General features: G+C 43.9%; 1 protein-coding gene across 2 annotated transcripts in view; it reads right to left on the bottom strand.

The window, feature by feature from the left end:
* Window positions 1-4,981: 4,981 nt before the first annotated feature.
* The window catches only part of LOC135905276 (cholesterol 7-desaturase nvd-like), a 39,511-nt gene continuing 20,596 nt past the window's right edge, over window positions 4,982-23,896 (bottom strand). For both annotated transcript variants that reach the window (XM_065436297.2, XM_065436291.2), the window contains exons 2-6: window positions 21,433-21,556; window positions 20,122-20,310; window positions 14,098-14,693; window positions 8,374-8,534; window positions 4,982-5,109 (exon numbers count right to left, since the gene is read on the bottom strand). In XM_065436297.2, coding sequence (XP_065292369.2) covers window positions 4,983-5,109; window positions 8,374-8,534; window positions 14,098-14,693; window positions 20,122-20,310; window positions 21,433-21,556 — 1,197 coding nt within the window. In that variant the 3' untranslated portion in view covers window position 4,982. The remainder of the gene's footprint in view (window positions 5,110-8,373; window positions 8,535-14,097; window positions 14,694-20,121; window positions 20,311-21,432; window positions 21,557-23,896) is intronic.

Genomic DNA, 23,896 nt, shown 5'->3' with positions numbered 1-23,896 from the left:
TTGACACTGAGTACATTTTTCTAGTTCAACTTCAAGGAGTCCCCTGAGGAAGCCAATAAGAGTGATGGTAACTTCCTTTGTGTGTAAGATTTATGAATTTCATCCATTCAAGGCATGACATGGCACATGCCTGATTGTAGGTTGCAAGCAATCGTAGTAAGATCTACTTTTCGGTTCTCATGACGCTTTGTACTGCGCTGCATTTTCAAGGCACATGAACGTTTTTATGCTCTAAATGCATGCGTTCTTTTTCTCTATGTTGGAGCGAAAATTGTGAGCTTAAATATGCATATATATCATTTTCCTTGTAGTCTTTTTCAACATGCGTGCTGTAGCTCCCTCAGTCTTTCAGTTACTGCTTTGTCCCAATTTTTATGCAACCTTTATGTATTTTATGCAGCAAAATTCTGGTGCTATTTTAATAACATTTTATCTGTGAAATTGAGGTAATTATTGTTTGGTATATGCATTTATTTGCATTTTTCACTGTCTCAGCAATCTGGCTGTCGAGTCATTGGAACCTTTTCTCATCCTTTATTACTATTTTTGGGGTGCTTGATACTGAAAGTGCAGGTGACCATTTATTTGGCTGTTTGGAATTGTGTTAGCCATGTGTTACTACCAATCTTCTGTGCTAAATTACTATTTTTTTTCTCTTATCGTTCAAGGTATTAGCCTTTCCTTGTCTCTTTATTGACTGAGGTACCACTTCGTTGCTGGGTATAGGGAAAAAGGCCCCAAAAAGTGCTTTAATTAGCATTGTGCAAGTCCAGAAAATTACCTGAAAATGAGCTCACTAAATTGAGGTAATGCCACTAACAAACTCTTCTGTACCCCAAATTAACATAATTGTAGCATAGCCACGGCACGCGGCCCGAACAGTTACGAGGCACAGACCGCTCGAACATAGAAGACGTTTTATTTCGGGGCATGCGATAGCATTTATCCCCTGAAGTGGGAAGGGAAGTGGGAGTGGAAAGAAGGAGCGGAAGTACACTGTGCATGCGCAGAACTATCATGACGAAGACACAACACTGCCCTCTCCTCAAAAATGGAACCGTTGCACTGGCTTGCGCTGCCTCGTTGACCGGCGCAGGACTTGCTGCGAAGCTTCGGCCGGACTCAAGCTAGTTGGGAGAGGAGGGGTGTGAGGTCGAATGCTGTCATCCGCAATTTGGCCTGCATCTGGAGAATTAACTGGGGCGGCCGCTTCCAAGGAAGTGGTTGCATTGGTGGCCGTGCTGGGACCTGGCGTCTGGTTGGACCCTGGACCACGAGCAGTCGTATCCGGAAACCTTGGTGATGAATCCGAGCGGCGGCGCACCTGATCGACGTGGCGCTTTACAATGGCAGTGGGAGTCTCTACGGTTACCATTCGTGCTCCGGTCGCCGATTTGACACGACCAGGTATCCACTTCTCTCCCTGTCCGTAATTGCTGACGTACACGCTGCTGTCTGGCGGCAGTGTCCAGTCGTGGCTCTCCTCAGTTGGACCTGTAACAGTCACAGGGAAGCAGGTGTCTAGACGCGATCTTATTTGATACCCGAGGAGCATCTCTGTAGGCGATTTTCCAGTCTTCAGAGGTGTTCGTCTATAATTGAACAGTAGCCGTACCAATTTTTCGTCGAGATCGCCTCCCGTCATTTTCTTAATACCCTCCTTTATCGTTCGCACCGCCCTTTCAGCAGCTCCGTTTGACTGTGGATGAAAAGGTGCCGTGCACAGATGCGTGATGTTGTTTTTTGCTGTAAATGTGGCAAATTCCTTACTCGTGAACTGTGTGCCGTTGTCCGATACTATTGTACGTGGCACACCAAAACGGGCAAATATGCTTCTCAGAGCCCTTATTGTGCTTTCCACATTTGCATGCTTCATGGGAATCGCTTCGATCCATTTGGAGTGCGCGTCCACTACAACTAGGACCATCTTCCCGGTTACGGGTCCTGCGAAGTCGATATGAATCCGCGACCACCGTTCTTCCGTCTTCGGCCAGTTTAGGGGAGGTGCGGCCGGTGGCATGGGTAAATTTGCTATGCAATTCCTGCAGTTGGCCGCACGCTGCTCTATGTCGCGGTCAAGTCCTGGCCACCAAAATAGGGAGCGTGCCACAGCTTTCATAGCCGATGATCCTTGGTGGGTTTCGTGAAGAAGTTGTAGAAAACGCTCTCTGGCGTCACTTGGTATGACGACGCGATTTCCCCAGTACACGAGGTCGTGTGCCAAGGACAATTCTAGCCTACGCTCATAATACAGTGCTAAATCGGGCTTTATGTTTGTCTTGCTTTTTGGCCAACCGTGTAACACATAATCTTGAACCTTACGCAATGTCGAGTCGACGGCTGTTAGGTCCTTCAGTTCACGCGTTGAGACCACCCCTTCATCTAAGCTTTCGAGTGCGAGTACGTACTCCGGGGGCTCACCTTCAACTGCGTCTCCGGTGGTCTGCTGTGGTAGTCTGCTGAGGGCATCCGAGTTCAGTAGTTGTTTCCCAGGAACATACTGAAGCTTGTATTTGTAGCCTCCGAGGTACAGCGCCCAGCGTTGAATTCGCGCAGCCGCCATAGTCGGCGTCAGGCGGTCGGGTCTCAGCAGGCTGACGAGTGGTTGATGATCCGTAACCAACGTAAATTCACGACCTAGAAGATAGTCCCGGAATTTCGTTACACCGAAAACCAAAGCCAACGCTTCGCGTTCTAACTGGGAGTAGTTCCGCTCTGCTTGGGTCAGTGTTCTTGAGCGAAAACCTATCGGTCTATTTACGTTATTGATCGAGTGATACAGAACCGCTCCCACACCCAGTGAAGACGCATCGCACTCTAGCTTGAGTTCCTTTGCAGGATCGAAATGTAGAAGAATTGGCGCATTTTTCAGAGTTTCTTTTGCTGCATCGAAGGCGGCCTTTTGCGGTGCGTTCCATTGCCACCGTGCGTTCTTTTCCAATAGTTGATACAGCGGTGCTAGGTACGTTGACATGTTTGGCAAAAATTTCGCGTAGAAAGTCAACATTCCGATAAATGCCCGTAGTTCGGTCACGTTCCGTGGATAAGGTGTGCGCATGATAGCTTCCACGTTGTTTTCTAGTGGATGAAGGCCTTCGCCGTCAATGCGATGTCCGAGGTATACAACTGCCGGTTGTCGAAATTTACATTTGTCATGGCGTAACTTAACCCCATGATCCCGAAAACGCTCTAAGACGGCTTTCAGTCGCTCTCCATTATCGCCTTTCTGCTCGGACACGATTACATCACCAAGATAGGCTTGAACTCCGGGTAAGCCACTGATAATCGTGTCGATTTTTCTCTGGAAGATCGACGGTGCTGACGATATTCCGAACGGAAGCCGGTTATAGCAAAATAAGCCTTTGTGCGTATTTATTACGTAAAGTTTGCGTGCGGCATCGTCTAGAGGCACCTGACTGTAAGCGTCGCGCAAGTCGAGGGTGCTGAAACATTCACCGCCACTTAAAGCTGCGAACATATCCTCGATTACAGGAATAGGATACTGTTCGAGTGCGCAAACCGGATTCAATGTAACTTTAAAGTCACCACAAATCCGCACCGAGCCATCTTTCTTTAACACCGGTACTATGGGCGTTGCCCAATCCGAATGGCTGACTGGCGATAAGATGCCAAGGGAAACGAGTCGGTCCAGCTCCAAAGCTACCTTGTGGCGTAAAGCACAAGGAAGAGGTCTCGCCTTACAAAACTTTGGAATTGCTCCATCTTTGAGGTGCAGGCTTGCTGGAGGACCCTTCATTAGACCGAGTTCCGTGGTAAAGATGTCCTGGTAGTCTGTGAAAATGGCCTTAACCTTGCAGGTGTCCGTTTCGCTCGTTTCTGTGGCTCCGCAGGCCGGTGTCACATGTAGCACCGGTGCACCAGCTTTATCCAGCAGCGTAAGCAGGTCCCTTCCGCAAAGGCTTGGCCCTTCGCAGTCGAGCACTGTGAGGGGACAGTCCACGAGCACGTCTTTGAAGCCCACACGTAATGTCAGGTCGCCCAGCACCGGTAACCGCCCTGCGTAGCAAGACAACTTCACACGTGATGGCTTCAGGGCAGGCCAATGGTTTCGATGTTTCATGTACAGCTCCCGAGAAATGACGCATACTGGTGACCCGGTATCGACTTCCATGGCTACTTGAACGCCGCCCCATGTATATGAGCGGCGGATTGGCGGCTCAATAAAATTTTTACGTTCCGAAACCAATTTCCAAAGGTGGACTTCATCACTGCTCTCGTCCCTTGGCGTTGTTTCCGTTATAGCCAGTGTATTTGCGTGCATCGCTCTGGTAGCTAACCTTCCGCGGTTAGGATGACTTTGACATTTCTTAGCAAGGTGTCCACGCCGCCCACAGCGATAGCAACGTGCATTTGCCCATCCGCAACTGACATCATCGTGTTTTGAGCTGCCGCACCTTCCGCATTCTAGATGTTCTTCAGCGTTTCTGTTTTCCCCGGAGGGCGTTTTTCGAGCCGCCTGCATTTTCAATAAAACCTTTGGCTCGGATGACATTTTCATAGCATCATTCTCGGCAGTTTCAGCTGAAATTGCGAGCGCTTCAGCCTCCGCTAACGTGAGGTCGGCCTTTGCCAGTAATTGCTTCTGTAGGGCCTTTGACCGCACACCGCATACAATACGATCCCTGAGCATCCGCTCCAGGGCGTTGCCAAAATTGCAGTTATCGGCTATGCGGCGTATTTCCACCAGAAACTGCGCGACAGATTCTCCTTCCATCTGGCAGCGGTTAAAAAACTTGAAAGTTTCCGTTATTTCATGTCGCTTCGGATCATAGTACTCGTTTAGCACCTCGACAACTTGCTCGAAGCTCAACGCGTTTGGGGCTCGCGGTGCGACCCTGCCGGCTAGTACTTGCACGGTTTGCGTGCTCAATGCTGCCACGAGAAGTGCTCTCTTTTTGGCTGAATCGGTGATTCCGTTAGCTTCAAAGTAGGCATCTGCCTTAATGAGATACGGCTTCCACTTATCTGTATCTTCGTTGAATGCAGGGAGCATATGATGAGCCATGCTTGTCGTCGGCGAGGCTTCCTTCGCGGTTGCCGATTCCGGGTCTTCTTTCACCAAATGGGGGGTATCCTGGCTCGTCGCCACTGTAGCATAGCCACGGCACGCGGCCCGAACAGTTACGAGGCACAGACCGCTCGAACATAGAAGACGTTTTATTTCGGGGCATGCGATAGCATTTATCCCCTGAAGTGCGAAGGGAAAGAAGGAGCGGAAGTACACTGCGCATGCGCAGAACTATCATGACGAAGAGACAACATTAATCAAATGGTGTACTGTTTGTTCTTGACTTGAGCCAGGGACATAAGCTGCTTTCATTACACAAAAGCTTTACAAGTTCATTTCTGAAGAAAGTAATCCCGGCTTGTCAGAAACACGATTCAGGTGTTCACCATGCCCGACAACTTTCTAAATGGTGTCTCGTCAAATAATAGCCAAGTTGAGTGATGTTATTTTATAAAATAAACGGGCAACATGAAAATATATATTTCTCGAAAACAAAGCTCAGGCAAGTCTACTTTGGTACTTCTTTAAATTTTAATCCCGGTGAAAGACGTGTGCTAAAGGTTGCATATATTTACGTGAAGACATTTGTTTCAAGTTTGTTATTTTGCCTTCTCACAGTCAGCCGTAGCTCTTCTTGTGATGTGTTACTGTGCGCAGCATTTTAATGTAACATATTCAGATGCCTTGCGTATTCACATGCAAGCAGCTTCAAGTGTTCATGTGTTCAAAGTTGGCTGTTACAAGGGTATGCTTAAGCCCTGCCTTTTGAGTCGCTTTGCCTTCTAGTCATAAACTTAAGTCGAAAGTGAAGAGCAAAATGATCGTTTTGATTGGATTCATACGTAGAGGTTTTTTCAGATGTTTTTACACTGCTAGAGTGCTGTAGGTACTAGCCTATGTCTCCAGGTTCGATGTAGTGGTGCCTTATGTACTGTAATGTTTCACGTGCACGCATCTTTAGTGTAAATAAAGGTACTTCAAGTTGATCAGTCTCTCCTTTGATTTTGTTTGTGTTTGGGAAAGTAATGAGCAGGCACCAGGCATGCAAGTGTGAACAGCGAAGCAATTTCAATATATGAATAAAAATACAACAGCCCAACGAAACGTCAATCATATTTCAATGGCGACTTCTAAAATCTCAATGGCATCTCAACTGTGCCACAATATGCTTTTCAATGATGTGGCAATAATAACTCAACAACAAGTCAACAGAACTACCACAACGTCAGTTGAATGCAGAATAATGGTAACTCAACAACCATTCAACAAAACGAACACAACGGGCCGTTTAAACACAATAGACTTTCAATGGTAACTTAACAATTATTCAACATTGAGGTACCCAATGGTGTTTCAATTAAATTTCAGTGGCCAATATTAAAAAGTCCTAAATACTCAACCCAACAATTCTCCAACAAACTCTCAATAATTTCTCAGTAAAAAACTCAACAATGACCAACAATATTTCAATGCCTTCACAATAATTTTTTGTACGGGTTGAGCAATAAATATACAGATAATTTGGAATAAGTACATAAATGCATCATATATGAACTTGTCATAAAAGAGAACACACTGTTGCTGGCACGAGCAGCAGTTATGACTGTTTAATTGTTCACAATAACATAAAATAAAACATTGCAATATGGTACTGATTTGTATTGACAAGCAGCCATTAGTCATCGTTAAACCGCATTAAGTACTGACTTAGGTGGTTTGAGCAAATATATTAAGCTGCTCAATGAACATACAAAGAATACACACTTGTTATTTTGCCTCATATTACTGCATCTATTCATTTGCAGCATACACCTGCATCACCTTTGGGTCTAATGACACAAAGGTCAAAGCGAGCCTGGCGACCAGGCTTGCCAAGGGGAAGTAGTGTAAATATTTTGTCTCTTTCCATTATAGCATAAGACATATATTTTAAGACATTCATCTATTATATCGTGCAATAAAACAGTTAATTCATTGCCGGTGCATTTTATTTCTTTTTTGAAGTGCATGATCCAGCACTTTAATTCTGTCTGTTTATGCAACATATACGAAAGTACTGCTTGTTCAGGAGCACTATTATCTACTAACGTCAACGCAAATGCGCAGATGAAAAGCAACAGGTGCACACGCATAAATACATTTAGGATTTTTTGCTACCTCATGTAACCAAAAATGTAAACTAACTTGCAGATAGCAGATAGCTATGAAATTATGGGCTTATACACTCTTCGTAGATTTGTCTATAAAATGCCTGTGTCTATAGACTAATGAAAACTCATGTTTGCTGACAAATGTCTGCAAATTGTAATAGAAAAAAGTGTATAGGAATATATAGTTTTTTGCAGACAAGTCTACAGAATGTCTTTAGACAAATGTCTGTAGGTAGTCTATAAAATGTCTATAGACGATCTATAGACATTTGTCTATAGTCATTTTATAGACTTCGTTGTACAGAAGTAGAACTGTATATATAGGTTCTACTTTTGTAGACTGCCGTCTTTAAAATGTCTATAGACAAATGTCTTTAGATTGTCTATAGACATTTGTCTATAGACGTACTATAGACTTCAGTATACAAATATAGAACTGTATAACCCTATACACTTTTGTCTAAACATTCTGCGGACATTTATCTACAAAAGTGAATTTTCATTAATCTATAGACACCTTATAGACAGTCTATAGACTCAGACTTTTTATAGACTAGTCTATAAAAAGGGTTTGGCCATAACTCTATTAACTGGTCTATAGGAGTAGTCTATAGATAGTCAATAAACATTCTGTAGACTTCAGTCTACAAATGTAGAACTATAAGCCTATACACTTATCTATGTACATTCTGCAGACAATTGCCTACAAACATGAATTTTCATTATTCTATAGACAGTATATAGACTCAGACTTTTATAGACTAGTCTATAAAAAGTGTATCGCCATAAGTCTATGGACTGTCTATGGACTAGTCTAAAGAAATGTCTATACACGTCTACAGACTTCATAGACAAATGTCTATAAACTGTCCGTAGACCTTATATAAAGAATTTTTAAGGGTTCATCTCCCGCTGCGCTCCAAATTCGCTTTCATGTTTCGCTGTGCTCATTCGCTTGGTTACGTCGACGCTCGCTAAAGGAACGGCTGTGTAAGAGTTGTGCTCTAATATCATAGCAAGGGCTAAAGATGGCATATAAAGCTAGGAAATTAACACACTATGGTCATGGCTTACACATAGTAGCTCACTGTAGCAAAACAGTGTAAATGTAGGAAAAAAGCAGACAAGAACCACCAAACTGAATAACTCGTAGAAGCACGATGTATTTCATACACCGCAAAAGATGAGGTTTACCATTCGAGCGTGCGAGACCGAATATCCTGCCACGTGGGGCTACTTTGGCTGTAGAATTGGTTGTACCACCTACGAAATTCAGCAATAGTCCTGTCTTCTTTCAGTAAGGGTGGCTTCAACAGCATCTTCTTGTGATTCCACACGAGCAGATCCCTTTCGAACTGCGAGGCAGAAAAGATCAGATGGCAAGAACTGTTAAACTACTGGTGCTATATATACCACTATATCTCACAAAGAACAACGAAATGTTCTGCGCGTGTCATGGCAACGTCGAGTCGACGACACGTAACTAAAGATTCGCTAAAGCGTAAGGGTGGTGAAGTGAGTTAATTAGATATGCCTTTCTTGTGCGGCGCATCTTTTGGTACAAAAAACTAGTTCCATGAATATGTAGTCTTCAGCCGTCTCTTAACGCATTAAATATTAAACACCAACCCTTACACTTGAAGTATTTGGTTAACTCCACGATTGTTAATTATTGCTGATTTCATTGTGCGTCTTTCAGTATAGCTTAATTATGTGTAACTTGAGGAGGAGCCGCCTGCTGCCGAAGCTCACGGGTTACCTGACACGATTGAAAGGTCAAGAGAATGGTCCCTATCCACCGCCGTGACATTGAGTGGCGCTGGTTAATGCTCCCCTCGTTACATCTTGTACACATACATAAACAGCCAAGAATGCGAAAATGGGAACATCCGCCGCCGTAGCTGTAGCAGCAGTGGTAAGGCAGCGCACGCGTAATGCGGAGGCTGTGGCTTCCACCGGAGGCAAGATGTTTTTTCGTCCACTTTCATTTCCCTTTGCCTTATATCTACACTTCAATTAAAAACAACACATGATTTATTTGCAAAAGGTTTTCCTTAGCTTCAGTAGCTGTAGGCTTCATACAGGGTGATTAAAAAAAATAGGGCCCCTCTACTTCTCGTTAATTAGTATGCTGTATGTTTCCACTCTCTGGGAAGAAGCGCTTCTTGCATCTCGACCACCGGTGCACATGGGCCTATGGCATACTTGTTACGATGCTTGTAATCTCTTCTAGAATTGTTGCGATAACCGTTGCTTGACCTGCATTATGCCATTGACGCTTCACAAATACCATATATGTGCAAGCTGCTTCATCCAATTCCATGGCCGCCGCCTGTGCAGGCTAAACTTGAAATCAACCCTCAAGGTTATATTCCTTTTATGACACAATTTCTAGACGCACATAAACAAAAAGAGAAGGAAGAACGAAGGGAAAATAAGCAGACTAGAGGGATTTCTCCGGCGCTGAACTTATTTATTGCAAAAGTTGTAGTTCCCAATTTCTCAGGGTGCTTACCTCTATATGGGCGACTGGCCACGAAGCAGGCGGTATTCATTTTATGAGTAAGGGTGCGGGTAATTTCTAGCGAGAGATAAACGAATGGCAGCCACTGATTCATCCTACGATTTATAAAAAAAATTCAGAGTATTATTCTTTAAAAGTGAAGCAATAGACGCTCTCACAAATTTAATATGTTTGTCCTTTTGTGTCAAAGATAAAATTATAAGGCGTCCTTGTGGCTGGAGCCCTGCGAAGTCACCCCAAGGGAGAGAATGACTAACGAGCTTAGGGAAAACCAAAACTAGCGAAAATATATTTGTAAATAAATTTCTCTTGAAAATCACCCACAATATAAGTAGAAGCTCAGTAGATTCCGATTGATGGCAGAATCAACAGATTCAGCATACAGAAATTTCACGGTAAAATACGGTAGCTCAAACTTTAGAATCAAACCAGAAGTTGCCTTGACGACACCAATGAATATTAATAATAATAATAATATATGGGGTTTTACGTGCCAAAACCACTTTCTGATTATGAGGCACGCCGTAGTGGGGGACTCCGGAAATTTTGACCACCTGGGGTTCTTTAACGTGCACCTAAATCTAAGTACACGGGTGTTTTCGCATTTCGCCCCCATCGAAATGCGGCCGCCGTGGCCGGGATTCGATCCCGCGACCTCGTGCTCAGCAGCCTAACACCATAGCCACTGAGCAACCGCGGCGGGTCCAATGAATATTCTACCACATATAGATGATCGCAGCGAGGATATGATGAGATGCTAGATCCACACAGATAAAATTGTGATGAACAACTTCTTTGCAAAACACAACGTCATGCTCGTCTTCATTATTACCTCTAAGACAAGGTGCATAGTGCGCAAAGTCTTGCGCAAAGTACCAAGTGCAAATGTTACGTAATAACACGGAGGATAGTGTCCCACATCCAGTTTCCAGTTGTTGCTGGAATGTGAATTCGAATCCCACTGGGGTGTAGTAGCAAAGTGTCGTCCTTAGTGCGCAAGCGCTTATGTTACCCTCCGCGAGTTTCATCCAAGTTTGCATGTGGCACCCAATCCGCTGACATAATGAAACCCTTGCAATGACGAGCTCTTATTAGCGATTAGCCTTTGTGCTTTAGAGATTCCTATGTGCCGACTACATATTAGTGGTATTGTGTCATGATTTATTCTTTAATTGCGCTAAACATGGGTGCGTTATCTGGAATCTTTGTGGCAAAATGGCATGCTAGATAATGTGGTTTCAAGTTCGAGCAGTCTAGCGGTGGTGCTGAGAAAATTCAGTTTTCGTTCGCCCTATTGGGAGGTTGAAGTTGAGGATGAGGAGATAACCTGACGACGAGGCGATGGCGAGTTGATGATGATGACTACGGCAGCCGTCATCGGTGACGGCGTAATTGAAAGAGCACAGAGACGGATAGACACAGGGAAACCAATCTTCAGCTTTTCAGTGGCTGCCGACGATAAATGGCACTGGAATATGCCGAACATAAGCCCCGAAGTAATGATAGGCACTTTCAATGTTATTCTCGATACGAAATGATCAATTGTGACAAACATGCTAAAGAAATGTTTGAGAAAGGCTCAAGATATACCCAAATCCAAGTTTCCTAACCACCTACCAGCGAATACTTCATTGCGGTCGCGCTAATGACAATTTTATTGTTGCACCTACTTATTTTCCCCAATACCGTAAGTGGTTTTCCATTGTTTTTACCTTTGCTTGAGACAGTGTGCTTCGTCTAACAACATAAACTAAGCATGATACATCTTCACAGGTGAGCACGACACGCTGTGCGGCGCTGTGGAAAGACACCCTAATTTGCATTGCTAATAAAAACAACGTACTGAAAACTAAGAGGAAGTAAGGCGTAGGCGCAACACACACAAGCGCTGTGGTTTGTCTACGCTTTCCGTCGTGTTCGTTTTCATAGGCCGTTGTTATTAGCCAAGAATCAACACCAACTCTCCCAGTTTTCTATCCCCTACTTTTGAATGTTGCACGCGTCAGTATGACGTTATTGTATACAAAGGCGCCTCTCTGTCTATATTAAAAAGTGTTCCACATATGCCAGAAGTATAAGAGTACAGGGGTGAGTGTGCCTTTTGAAGCTAGGGAAGCCGCTCTGGCGCACATAGACTATGATTGTTTTTGTAGCTTATACAGAACTCGGTCAGCATTCGGAAAAAGTGCTTACACTAGAATTGTTGGTATTACAAAATTTCAGTCAATCCTGGCACTGGACCTAATATTAGTGAAGGGAACCGGCCAATCGAATGACGCACTTACGGACAAAAAGGTTTATGAATTTGGCCCCAGGAAATTTGTTCGTTGGCGAAGGGTCATATTATAGAAGCTTCACTTCTATCTTACACATGTGACTGCCGCTCTAGCTCAGTGGCTATATAGGGTGTCCCAACTGTCGCTGACAGTGCAGCATGCGAAGCCTGCGGCACCGAAGAAAATATCGACCACCTGTTGTGCCACTGTCCACAATATGCCCCAGAAAGACAAGAACTTGCTAACGCTCTCCAAAAACGGGACAATCGGCCGCTTTCCGTGCAGGTGCTGCTGCAACACAGCCCCCATCGCTCGTTGGCGGATAAAGAGGTGAAGGCATTTTTGTGCGTCCTTAGGACGACGGGCGTGTGTGATTGTCTGTGACTATTAGTGCAATTACGATGAGACCACACTCCTCAGGGAACTCGCCGCTAATTTCCTTCCGTCCTTCCCTCCTCTCTCTCTTTGTCATCTGTGTTTTGCCTTTCCCATTCCCCCGACATAGAGTAGCCAACCGGACGTTATTCTGGTTAACCTCCCTGTCTTCTGCTTTTCTGTTTCCCTCTTCCCAACTGCCATGCACCAAGATTTAACCATATGCAAATCCATGCAACTTGATCGAACCAAGGTAATGTCTCTAGCTGGGAGGCACCCAGATCATTTATTTTGCATTACGCGTAATTGCATGATTAGTCTTAATTAGTTGATCAGCTTCTCGAATAATATATTTGGATGAAAAGTGTCAGCGAGAAAAGTGTATAGCGACATGAAAAACTCTCGATACATGTTTCTGTGGCTCAGTACGCGCTACGTAAAGTGTATTTCCGACCTTGAAAGTAGCTCGCGAATACACGCAATGTGTCTCGAGCGGCCAGTTATCGCGGGCTTCTTTCGCACCCAGAAAAACACATTTTAGTAGCACGTAATGAGCTAGAGGACGCTGTACCAGACTTTATCATGTGGCTCTACAGTTTTCTCATTGGCACTTTTAATCTAATTATATTTGAGAAGTTGATTAACTAATTGAGACTTATTATGTAATTAGGCAGAATACAAAAAATAATCTGGGTATGTCGAAGCAACGGCAAGCAACAGTGCCTTTGTTCGGTCGAGTTACATGGCAATTCAATACTTTTAAATCTTCGCGCATGACAGTTGCGGTGGGAATGCGGCCGCGGAATGAGTGCCAAAAGAACTGAATGCGGCCGCGGCTGCCGCATTCCGATGGCGGTGGAATGCAAAACATAGCTCGTGTACCGTGTATTGGGCGCACATTTTTAAAGAGAAACGTCAAATGAATTTACACTGGTCAATTGTATCTCAAGAACTATATTTTCATAAATTTCGAGGCAACAAGTTGTTTACTGAAACAGTAAATGAAGACTAATGTTCACATTTTTTTTTCCACCCCGAAACTCCAGCGCTGGCTCTTGAATGTGACCGCACGGATTTTAAAGTGAGTCACCATACTTAAGCTGTTTTTTCCCAATAAACATTTTCAAAATTTGCAGGTTCTTTAGAAGACAATTCAGTTAATATCTCGCGATAAAATCTTCACTGAATCGGAGCAGACGCCGTCAAAATCTATGACGCCGTGGGGCGCTGGCTCAGGAACTGCAGGGTGGCGTCACCACAGGTCTGCCGTTTTCGCGCCGCTTCTTGCTTACCAGCTTCCTTTTTCTTAATTGGTCTTCAATGAACCGCAAGTAAAGAAAAGTAATCCGGAGTCTCCCACTACGACATGCCTCATTATCTGATAGGTGTTATGGCAAGCAAGACCCCATAATTTATTTTTTTTAAATTTTTTTCCACAAACCACTTTTTTTACCCAAGATATTAGGTGTTCCCAGACGCAATTAATCTGGTTCTGCAAATGCATCGGGAAATCCAGAAAACTTTTATTAGTTTCTTCACTTATTCGTCTTGCGTCGACATGAAGACTGAAAGCCAGGATAGTAGGTGCTATTAACTGCAGCGCGGCAGGAAGGCTAACGGCAGGAAGGAGGCGAACACACAGATCACTGTGCGGTCGCTTCGTCTCTGTCCTTCGCCTTCCTGTAGCCGGAGCAGTTGGTGATGGATGTTCGTGGGTTGGTTTGAACGACCAAGTGAACTCACGGCTTTCGTGTAGATGATGCCTGCCAGCCAGCGGAAGAGCAAGCTTGCGCGGGGCTCGAAGTGCATGGTGTGCACCACGCGCATCCGGAACGGACCAATCGGCGTCACCGCGATCACGATAAGTTGGTTGCCGAAGCCACACTCGCCGCGCACCACCATTAGCCCGGGTCCCTGCTGCGTCAGGATGCCCACGTTGTCGAAGAAGCGCGGGCACCGGCCAAGAACTCGGATCTTGGAGGCGATGTCAACGCAGAAGCGGTGCTCCTTTGTGTACCACTTGGCCGTCCATAGGTGCGTGAAGAAGCGGCCCCAGCCGGTGTCGCCCGCGTTTTTCGCGAACTCCTCCGGCGGTAGCAGCACGTTGGGTCCGTGGAGGTAGCGGAAGTGCATGAAGTCCGACTCGTTTTCGGGCAGGTCCCGTATGTGGCAGCTCAGCGTTTCCTCGTATCGCCTCCACGCTTTCCAGCGACCGCTTGTCACCTCGGGAACGTCTTCTACCTGCCAGCTGGGCTCTTCGCCGTCGGCGTGGTACCACAGAAACACGTTGCCGAGAAGCTCGGCCGTGGTCCAAGTTTTTATTTTGACGAAGTCGGGCACTGTAGGAAGGCAAGCAGCATAGCTAAAGGTGAGGCGATAAAGGTGTAGTGAACCGGTTGTTTCACGAAATGCCTTCGAAAGTTCTTAAAGAAACGGAAGATGCGATTATAAAGTTATTTCCTCATATTTGCTTTTATCACCGAGGCGCATATTATATTCGGAGTAGAGGTGCATATTAGACGAATAATTATGCAAATTTGGCTACCTAACTTATGTAAAAAGAAAATATTACATGCCATTGATCCGAATGGACGATTTCAAGTTCGCTGTACGAGGAGCTCATAACCCTTTCCGGAAATGTAACCAGTCGCTCCCCGAATGAATTATTTCTTTTACCCAAATGAATTATCGCGAATTGTCCACATAAAAGCGAAACTCAGCAGGCAAAGAGCGCAACTGTCCTTATTTTACAGTAGAAACGCATTAGGTATGTTGCTGCTTACGCCTCACCGCCTGGCAAATTTCAAGTAGGACATCTCATATGTGTACTTCGGTTTCATTTTTTTGTGTGTGTTAGTGTTTGAAATCAGCCTGAATTCAATACGCTGTAAAAATTATGAGCGTCTACTTTTTGCGCTTCTGGAAACGGTTATCAACACCTCGGATGATGGACTTAAGTATTCCATTACTGTCTATCGTCTGACTCTCCTTGATGAAGAGTTAATTACTCTAAACTGACTAAATACTTGTTTAATTACCATCTAGAGTCATTTTCAAATGTATATCTGTCGTAAAAGTAATCCAGAAAAAAGTAATTATCGCAACTTCCCTATTTTTAAGTAATTTCGAACGTACTCTGTGAAACACCTACAGGCATAAACGTGAGTGGCAAGAAACGTGAGCACTGTGATTTCATTTCAATGAAATGTCTTTACGAGGAAACATGTACAAAACGACGTACTTTAGCCACTTCGTTTTCATATGTTATTTATTTATTTCTCCAAATACCCTAAAGACCCGAGCAGACATTACATCGGGGGGGGGGGGGGGACAAAAGTAAGCACATAGCAACGGAGCACTACGATGTGTACAGAAGTCGTTGGCCGATAACAACATGTTGAAAAGCAAAACTCAAAATATAAAGAGAGATAGCAACAATCATCAACAAAAATTGAATTGTTACAGAGAGTAGCGTTATATATACACTGAGAGGAGGAGCAGGATGAAGTTTACAGGTCAAGGTGACGTTTCAGGCTGGTTACAAACGCTTCGTAATCAATTACAGATGCAATCGTGCCAAGCAGAAGATTCCATTGACGGATGGCTAGGACGAGAGGCGAATGAAAGAAGAGATTAGTGCGAGCACAGATGGGGTTCGACCTTTAGTTGGTTGTCATGCAATGCGTGGGAATATGCGATGCGCTGGCGTGAAACGGGACATAACAGAGGAAGAGCGGCTGAGATACAATCTGTAGAAAAAGTACAGAATGGAATTCTACGTCTTTCAAGAAGAGGTAATGTGAGAGCTTTCTTTTTTTTCAGTCACACTTGCCTTACGCGAGAAGTTCTTCGATATGAATCGAACGGCTTTATTTTGAGGAGACTCCAATTTTGTTATTAAATATGCTTGGTATGGGTTCCAAATCAGAGAAGCGTAATCCAACTGCGAGCGCACTAATGTGATGTGTGCTAAAATCTTAATGTTTGCATGAGCTCAACGCAGATTGCGTCTGAGGAATCCGAGTGTTTTAGAAGCATTGTTAATAACCGTATCTATGTAAATGTACCGCTAAACGTCGGATGCTAAATGGATGCCGAAATATTTTATGACAGCTACCGATTCTGCGGTCATGCTGTTTAGAATGTAATGGCAAGGTTCGGGGTCAGATGTCGTCGTAAATGCCGCGACTTTTGTTTTTGAGGTATTAATTTCCATTTGCCATTGCGTGCAGTATTTGTTAATTTTGTCTAAGTCCGATAATTACTAAAGTGAATCAGAAGGATCATCAATTTGCCTGTATATCACGCAATCATCTGCAAACAATCTGACCATAGAACTCAGGTGATTGCGTATGTCATTAATATAAACTAAGGATAAGATAGGTCCGACTACAGATCCTTGTGTTACTCCAGATTTAACGCTGGAGAGGGTTGATTAAGGGCCATTAGCGAAGACTGTTTGGTAGCGATTGGCCGAAAAATTTTTCATCCAAAAAATAACCTTCGAATTATCGTTGAGATCCTCCAGTCTTTTTATTAGACGTTTGTGTGCAACTTTATCGAACGCTTTAGCAAAATCTACAAATACGGCTTCTGTTTGAGAATGAGCATGAACAGCGCAATGAAGGTCAGTAATTCGAACAGTTGTGTTTCGCAAGATCGTCCATGAAAAAAGCCGCGAGGATTCGCAAAAAAAAAGTTACGCTTCATCAGATAGCTCGTGATGGCCGATGAGATTATGTGTTCTAGTAATTTGCAGCTGTTGTTGCTTAACGAAATGGGCCTGTAAATTTTCGGGTTAGAAGCATCACCAGACTTGAAAACGGGCATGACACACGCAATTTTCTTGTCGTTTGGGACAGCCCGTATGTATTGATTACTGAAAAATGGCGGCTAAGATGGGGCATATCACAGGCTTTTGCTATTTTGAGTAATTTCAGATATATTCCATCGGGTCGGATGCCGAGTAACTAGGGAGACGGTTTATGGCAGAATATACGCCTTCTGGCGTGACAGTTTTGTCAGGCATAGTTGAGTGCAGCGTTGGGAATTGTAGGTCAGCAGGTACGGGGCTCTCATGAGTGAATACTGAGCAGAAAAATTGGCTAAATTCCTCTCCTACCTCAAGGGAGGTAAGAAGATTACCTTCGTTATTTATGGATACTGAGGGGTTTGAACTGTGACATGGATTACCAACCCGCCAAAATTGTTGAGGATTGTTTTTAACATTTGTGAAAGGTCACTGTTATAAAATTTGTCCTTCGCTGATTCAATTTCACTTTTGCACAGTTGCGCATTTGTGCGGGTGTTGTTCCAATCATGTTCAGATGCTGTCAGTTTAGCAGTTGCGTACAACCATTTCTTTTAGTTTATGCATCGTTTCACGTGCCTTGTGAACCATGTGCTTTCTGTAGATGTGGTGATGGTGATATTAGGCACGTGTTTATTTTTCAGCAGAGTTAGTTTATCAGGAATCAGGAACCAGTTCTCATTTGCATCCCGCATACGGAAAGAGTGGAAAATATCTGCAGAGAATAATGATAGTTCATTGAAGAGAGCGTCAACATTTGCACTGGTATAATCAAACATAACTTGTTTTCTGCTTTTCTGGTTTTTTCCTGACTGCTGTAAAATCATACTGCAGTATCATGTGGTCGCTGATACCACCTAACACGTGTACAGCTGTCTTCTCCGGTTCCGTTGTCAGTGCAAGATCTAAGAGCGAATGACGACACGCAGGTGTGGAAACCATTTGGTGCAGATTGAAAAGTGTTAGCGCATCCAGAAAATTCTGGCATTCAGGCTTACTTGTGCCGTGGAGGGGCCTGCATGTTTTCCAATGAATATTCGTATAATTGAAGTCCCCGACCAGGAATACTGGTGCGCGTGGAAATTTGTTCTGAACGTGAGGTAAAGATTCATTCAGGTGTTCAGGGAATTCCTCGTGTGAATCAGGTGGGCGATAACACCCCCCTCCCCCCCTCCTTATGGCACAAGTTACAGACGGTGACGGACGCAACGCAATCCACAAAATTTCCAGGCATGATCCCGATCAACAACATGTGCTTGCAAGCTTTTCCTTACGGCGATTATCACCCCACGGCCGCGTGAAGTAGTGCGATCTTTCCTAAATAATGAAAACTGGCTGGACAAGGATGGTTCAGAATCATTAACATCGGGAGATAACCAAGTCTCTGATTCTAACACCAGGCCAGCTGAGCAAGCTTCGACATATCTCGCTTTGGAGGAGGCTACGGAAGTTTGTCACCAAAATTGACAACGCTGGATTTATCCCTTTATTTTGTAGTCAGTTGTCCTGATTGGTCGCGTCGCCTTCAAGTGGAGTAGTCATTTCTTTTATACGGTTTTTCGAAAAAGCAGCCCCATCTGTAGAGTGGCGCTTGGGAAGAGCAATCACTTCTCTAGTGGTGCAGTTGAATGAATACAGGGTACCATTAAGAAGGACCTTATCAAAGAATAGTATATATTGCTCACCAGGATGTCGGGTCTTTCGAGCGAAGTCTCTAAGCTGCTTCCAAATAAATTGCATCCTAAGTGAAAAGTCTTCCTCTATCCAAGCGGAAGCCGATTTAAAATCTTTCAGTTTGTGGGCATTTTTGAGAATGCACGTCTTTGAAATTTATGAATTTTACAATTATCGGGTGGGTGTTGTCCTCCCTTCGTTCTCCTATTCTATGGGCTCGTTCGATTTCGCCAATTGAAATTCCCAAATTGTTGGTTACAAACTTTGTCACAACATCTTCGGTATCTTTCCATGTTTCCGTTGTCTGCTCAGCAATGCCTTTGAAGATCAAGTTATTTCTATTTTATTATTGTGGTCATCAACAACTTTGCTAGACTGTCGCGTTTGAGTTGTTTCTTTGCTTTGAAGCCTGTCTTGCGATTCTTCCAGCATCGAGACCAAGGTGTTGACCTCCTTAGAGATGTCAGTGACAGCGGCCGAGTTTTCTTCTAGCTTAGATAAGCTCAGTTTGATTTCTGTAAGGTTCAGCTGTACAACTTTGATTTTTCCAAGAAGTTCTCTTTGAAAACTTTCACTGGCTAACCTAATTTCTTTAATTGCAGCGAGAACTTGATCATATATGTCTGGGCCAGGATTTGTCTTAACGTCACCAGCACAGATTAACAGCAGCCATATACACAACACAGCCAAAGTCAGCCGAGCGCCGTCGCATATCCTATTGGCAGCGCAACCTGGACGAACCCATACTGGTGAAAATAACTCAGTATCCCTCCAAATGATACAAAACAACCTATTCGAATGCGGTATGTGTAAATATCAACACCCATCAGAGCAGGATGGACAGTTCAGAAAACGACAGTTGGGACGCATAAAACAAAATTCGGCAGGAAAATGGACGAATGCGCCGAGCATTACCATGTGTACCTCGGATAATATCCGAGGTACACATGGTTGCGTACATACATTAGATAGATAGATAGATAGATAGATAGATAGATAGATAGATAGATAGATAGATAGATAGATAGATAGATAGATAGATAGATAGATAGATAGATAGATAGATAGATTACAGAAATTGAAATCGAGACGTTTTTCATTACAATCGTCCATCGATCCCTCCAAAAGTGTTTTGCTAAGATTTCATTTGGGTCTATTAAAGCAATAATAATAATAAAAAAGGAAAGCGCTGGATTGAGGATGGGCACTTCTGTAGCAGCATGTTTAACGGCTAAAATATCAGCGCCACAGCTTTTTATTACGAGAAGTTGGTAACAGCGCACCTTTGGCCGAGTAAGGCACGTGGGTGCAAGCGCCGTCGTTTGAGTCGAACCTCCACCCGTGGAAGGGGCACTCGATGCAATCTCCCACCACACGGCCCATCACTCCCAGGTGGGCACCCAGGTGCGGGCAGTAGGCGTCAAGCACGTGTGCAATGCCGTCCTCGGTACGAAAGGCGACAAGCTCTAACCCTGTAGAAAGAGGAAAATCTATTAGCGCATCTCGGGAAATGGGCTCCAGATTGCCCGATCAGCTGTCGGCCGGATATGAACATGCACAGTTTTGTTAGATTAAAACTGTCTTGCTGCATCGGGAAGGCTTCATGGCTGTTAGTTCTGGTCTTACCGAACTGCGGTTCGCGCACATTAATTTTCCTCGGAGAGTGCACGAGCGATCCGAGAGCCCGCTGTAGTGAGACGATATTAAGGTAGAATAAATTATCCAAGGAGCGACCGAGAGGCAGTTGCAACGTTTTTCGGGCATTTGCACCAACATGCAATGCCGTAACGAATGAGGGTGGCCTTGTACGCATAGCGAGCTAGTTGGTTGAAACAATGGCTATGGGACAGTGGCGGCGCCGATGTGACAGCCGGCTGAGCAAATGAGCTCAGTCAGAGCAATTCGCGAAGTCTGGTATTTTTTTATGTTCCAAAGAATATCCTTTATGCCTTTCAATTTCCAAGGAGTATAGGATTTAGGCTTAAGGCGTGCAGTATGCTAAAAAATTACCGATATTTCAATAATAGGCTCCATAAGGGCCTGACTTTGGGCTGGTTGGCGTTCCACTTCGGAGGGAAAACACCGCGTAAGACGAAGACTAAGAAAGGACGGCAGCACATGCGCTCACTAACAACGTTGTATTTATGGCAAGAAGAAAATAAATATGTCGAACACGCACAGCCCCCTGCATGCCTTGAGCTTCGTCGTTCTTGAGGCAAAACCACTTATTTAAAATCAATGATTCACCCTTCTTCTGCACAAAAAACTTTTCATCTTTAATCTTGCATTTTTGACGATATACTCGACGCATGCGGGGTGTTGTGCATGTTCTGCGTAGTTATTGTATGGTTGCAATAAAGACAACGTTGGCAGGCAGCGCATCTGTTGCCGTTCTTTCTTAGTCCTCGTCTTGAGAGCTGTTTCCTCTGTCCAATGACTAGACTGGTAAAATCGAGTATGAAAAACATGAAATAATGCGTCAATACCTTGTTTTACTTCTTTTTTTTATCGCGGAACCTATTTTCTCAAAGGCTTTCGTCCTCTTTCTCTTTCTAGAACACGTAAAAGAGCGATACCCCGACATTGAAACTTACCAAGTACGTCGACTCGCTTTACTTGTTTAACCTTGAGTTCTTGAGACTCTATAATAGGAAACCAGCCATTGGGATATACCGGCGGCAAATCCTCTTGGGGATACCGCCTTCGGGTAGGAATCAACTGCAAGTGGAAGTATGCAATGCTTTAAACTTATGTGATCGTTTCCAGTCCTTAAGCAGCGTTCATAGGCACCCATTGAACATCGAAAAAGTGACGACGCAACAATTGTTAGTTACCCAAGGATATCACACTTTCTTTACTCAAAATGTTTGTTGCCGATTTTGGGTGTTTGTGAGAGGTCTAAAGGAGGGTATATAATTGCGCGAATGCAACAGACTTGAATTAGTTTATGGTCCTCTGCATGAGGTTCTAGCAAACCGCTGCGGCAATACTGGGCAATGCGGACTAGTAAACGCAGGCAGAATGTTTAGTTAAGGAAATGGAGTGTTTACATCTGCCTGGTCCCTGGAAGTGGGGAGCTCTATATGCTCTGTCATTTGTGAGTAACATCATGTAGGGTAGCTTTCTGGGTCATTTCATGCATGATGACAGTGTGGTATTTCCAGCAAGTAAAGACGCGAGTACAAGCAAAGAAACACACAGGCCGAGTAAGTTGTAGGTTAATAGGCCAGCGTTGTCCTCTGCATTTCTTTGTCCATGTGCTCGCGTCTTTTCTTGCTGGAACAGACATGCTGTGAACATCCTGTAGTCCGAGGAAGAGAAAGGTGTGATTGTCAATACAATTAGTGCACCTTCGTCGCAACCTTTTAGCCAAGAGGAAACGAAACCAGGATAGTTTTGGATCACTACACTGCGTCCTTCTATAAACACTGAAACGTGTGCTCGCAATAATAAAGTTTGCTGAACGGATTCTATGTTTATAAGAGCACCGAGTGGCCGCCTACTCTCAGTCTCATAAAGGAACACAAATGGTGCGTCTTCGCGTCTAAATATAACGGCTCGACAGATGAGATGAAAGGAGCAGATAAACAGGGCGATCTCCACTTGTTTGCTACAATTCAGTCGTTTTACACCTCGTGCGTATTCGTCGCTGCACACAAGAAAATGCAAGGTGCTACAAATGAAGAAATGAACAAGTGTTGGATATATAATAATTTTTCATTGTTACTCTCCAACATCCATGACGGTATTAGACATATCAACATGTCTCCAGATATTTCTTTGTTAACACAAATTTCAATCTGATATAATTGCTCGGAGAAAGACTAAGGCTCTGACGCCTGGCGAATCTGGGAACCTCCTAGGTTACAACTTGGTTTGCATTCTATGACTTAGCAAAACACAGGGTGGAAGTGTTCGACTATTTCTCAACGCCAACCCCATGGATTGTCATCATCTCTCGTTTAACCACAGATATGTCACCGCAATATGAGGCACTATTTATTTAATTTTCATGTTGAATAAATGCCGGCATGGTGTACCGTTCACCAAGTTCTAAAGTCTCTTTATTCCTTCACGCCTTAGAAAGTATGTTAGATGATCTGGGCACCAGGAATAAGGAGCCACTCGTATATGAAGACTTTAAATAAAACCCAAACACGATCTCTCTAACATTTCGTATCAAACATTATATGAATCGTACAGGTTCCCGAATAGCGTTTTTGCTTGCCTCATCAGGGCGACAACAGTATATGCTGTTGTGTCAACAGCGGCGCGTACGGATAGAATTTCACTTCGAGAGAGTTTATCGGCGATGTGCGAAGAATGAATGGAATCCTAAATAATGCAATAACGCAGAGCGCAATGCAAACCCATGAACACGCCAAGGAATCGTGCAAACAGCCGATCAACCCTTGGATGACGCAAAGTGCCTGTATTCCCGCATCAAGGAATATGGGCATAGAAAGCAAAATGAATGTAATGATCATGTTTGCTACACGAATAAATAAAAGCTATTCAGGAGCAAATTATTAGCGCTTCTACGACGCAGTAAGAAAAGACTACTATAGATCATCGTACTATCATAGCTAGTCCAATGAGCCCACGAAAGCTGTGAGAAGTAAATAATTCTCGTAATAGAGTTATTACTCAGAAAGCCAGGGTGCATGATAATATATTATACGCTGACTCAAAACTACAATAAGCAAGCAATTTTAATCCACTTTACCTTTATTGTCTTTCTTTAACTTACCGCTGAAGAAGTAATGGTCCCAATTTCTTCAATACGAACTTGTAAAGCCACGGGGTGTGACAGGATATAATTCAGTATAACGAAATATAATGAAGGTTTACTGTGCCCACATCGAGCGCAAATTGTTTACTGTGCTTTAGGCGCAGGTACATATCTTAATCTACTGAAAAGAGCTAAGGTTTCTCCCATTTTTAAGAATGGTAATCTAATCTTTAAAACTACAGACCCATTTCGATACTCTCAACCATTGACACATGGTTCCAGCAGCTTATATACAAGCGAATTACTAAGTTTCTAAAAAAATTAAA

The sequence above is a fragment of the Dermacentor albipictus genome, chromosome 1 (genome assembly GCF_038994185.2).
Source record: "Dermacentor albipictus isolate Rhodes 1998 colony chromosome 1, USDA_Dalb.pri_finalv2, whole genome shotgun sequence".
In the NCBI taxonomy this organism is placed as follows: Eukaryota; Metazoa; Arthropoda; class Arachnida; order Ixodida; family Ixodidae; genus Dermacentor; species Dermacentor albipictus.
This window is presented reverse-complemented; position numbering and strand designations above follow the sequence as displayed.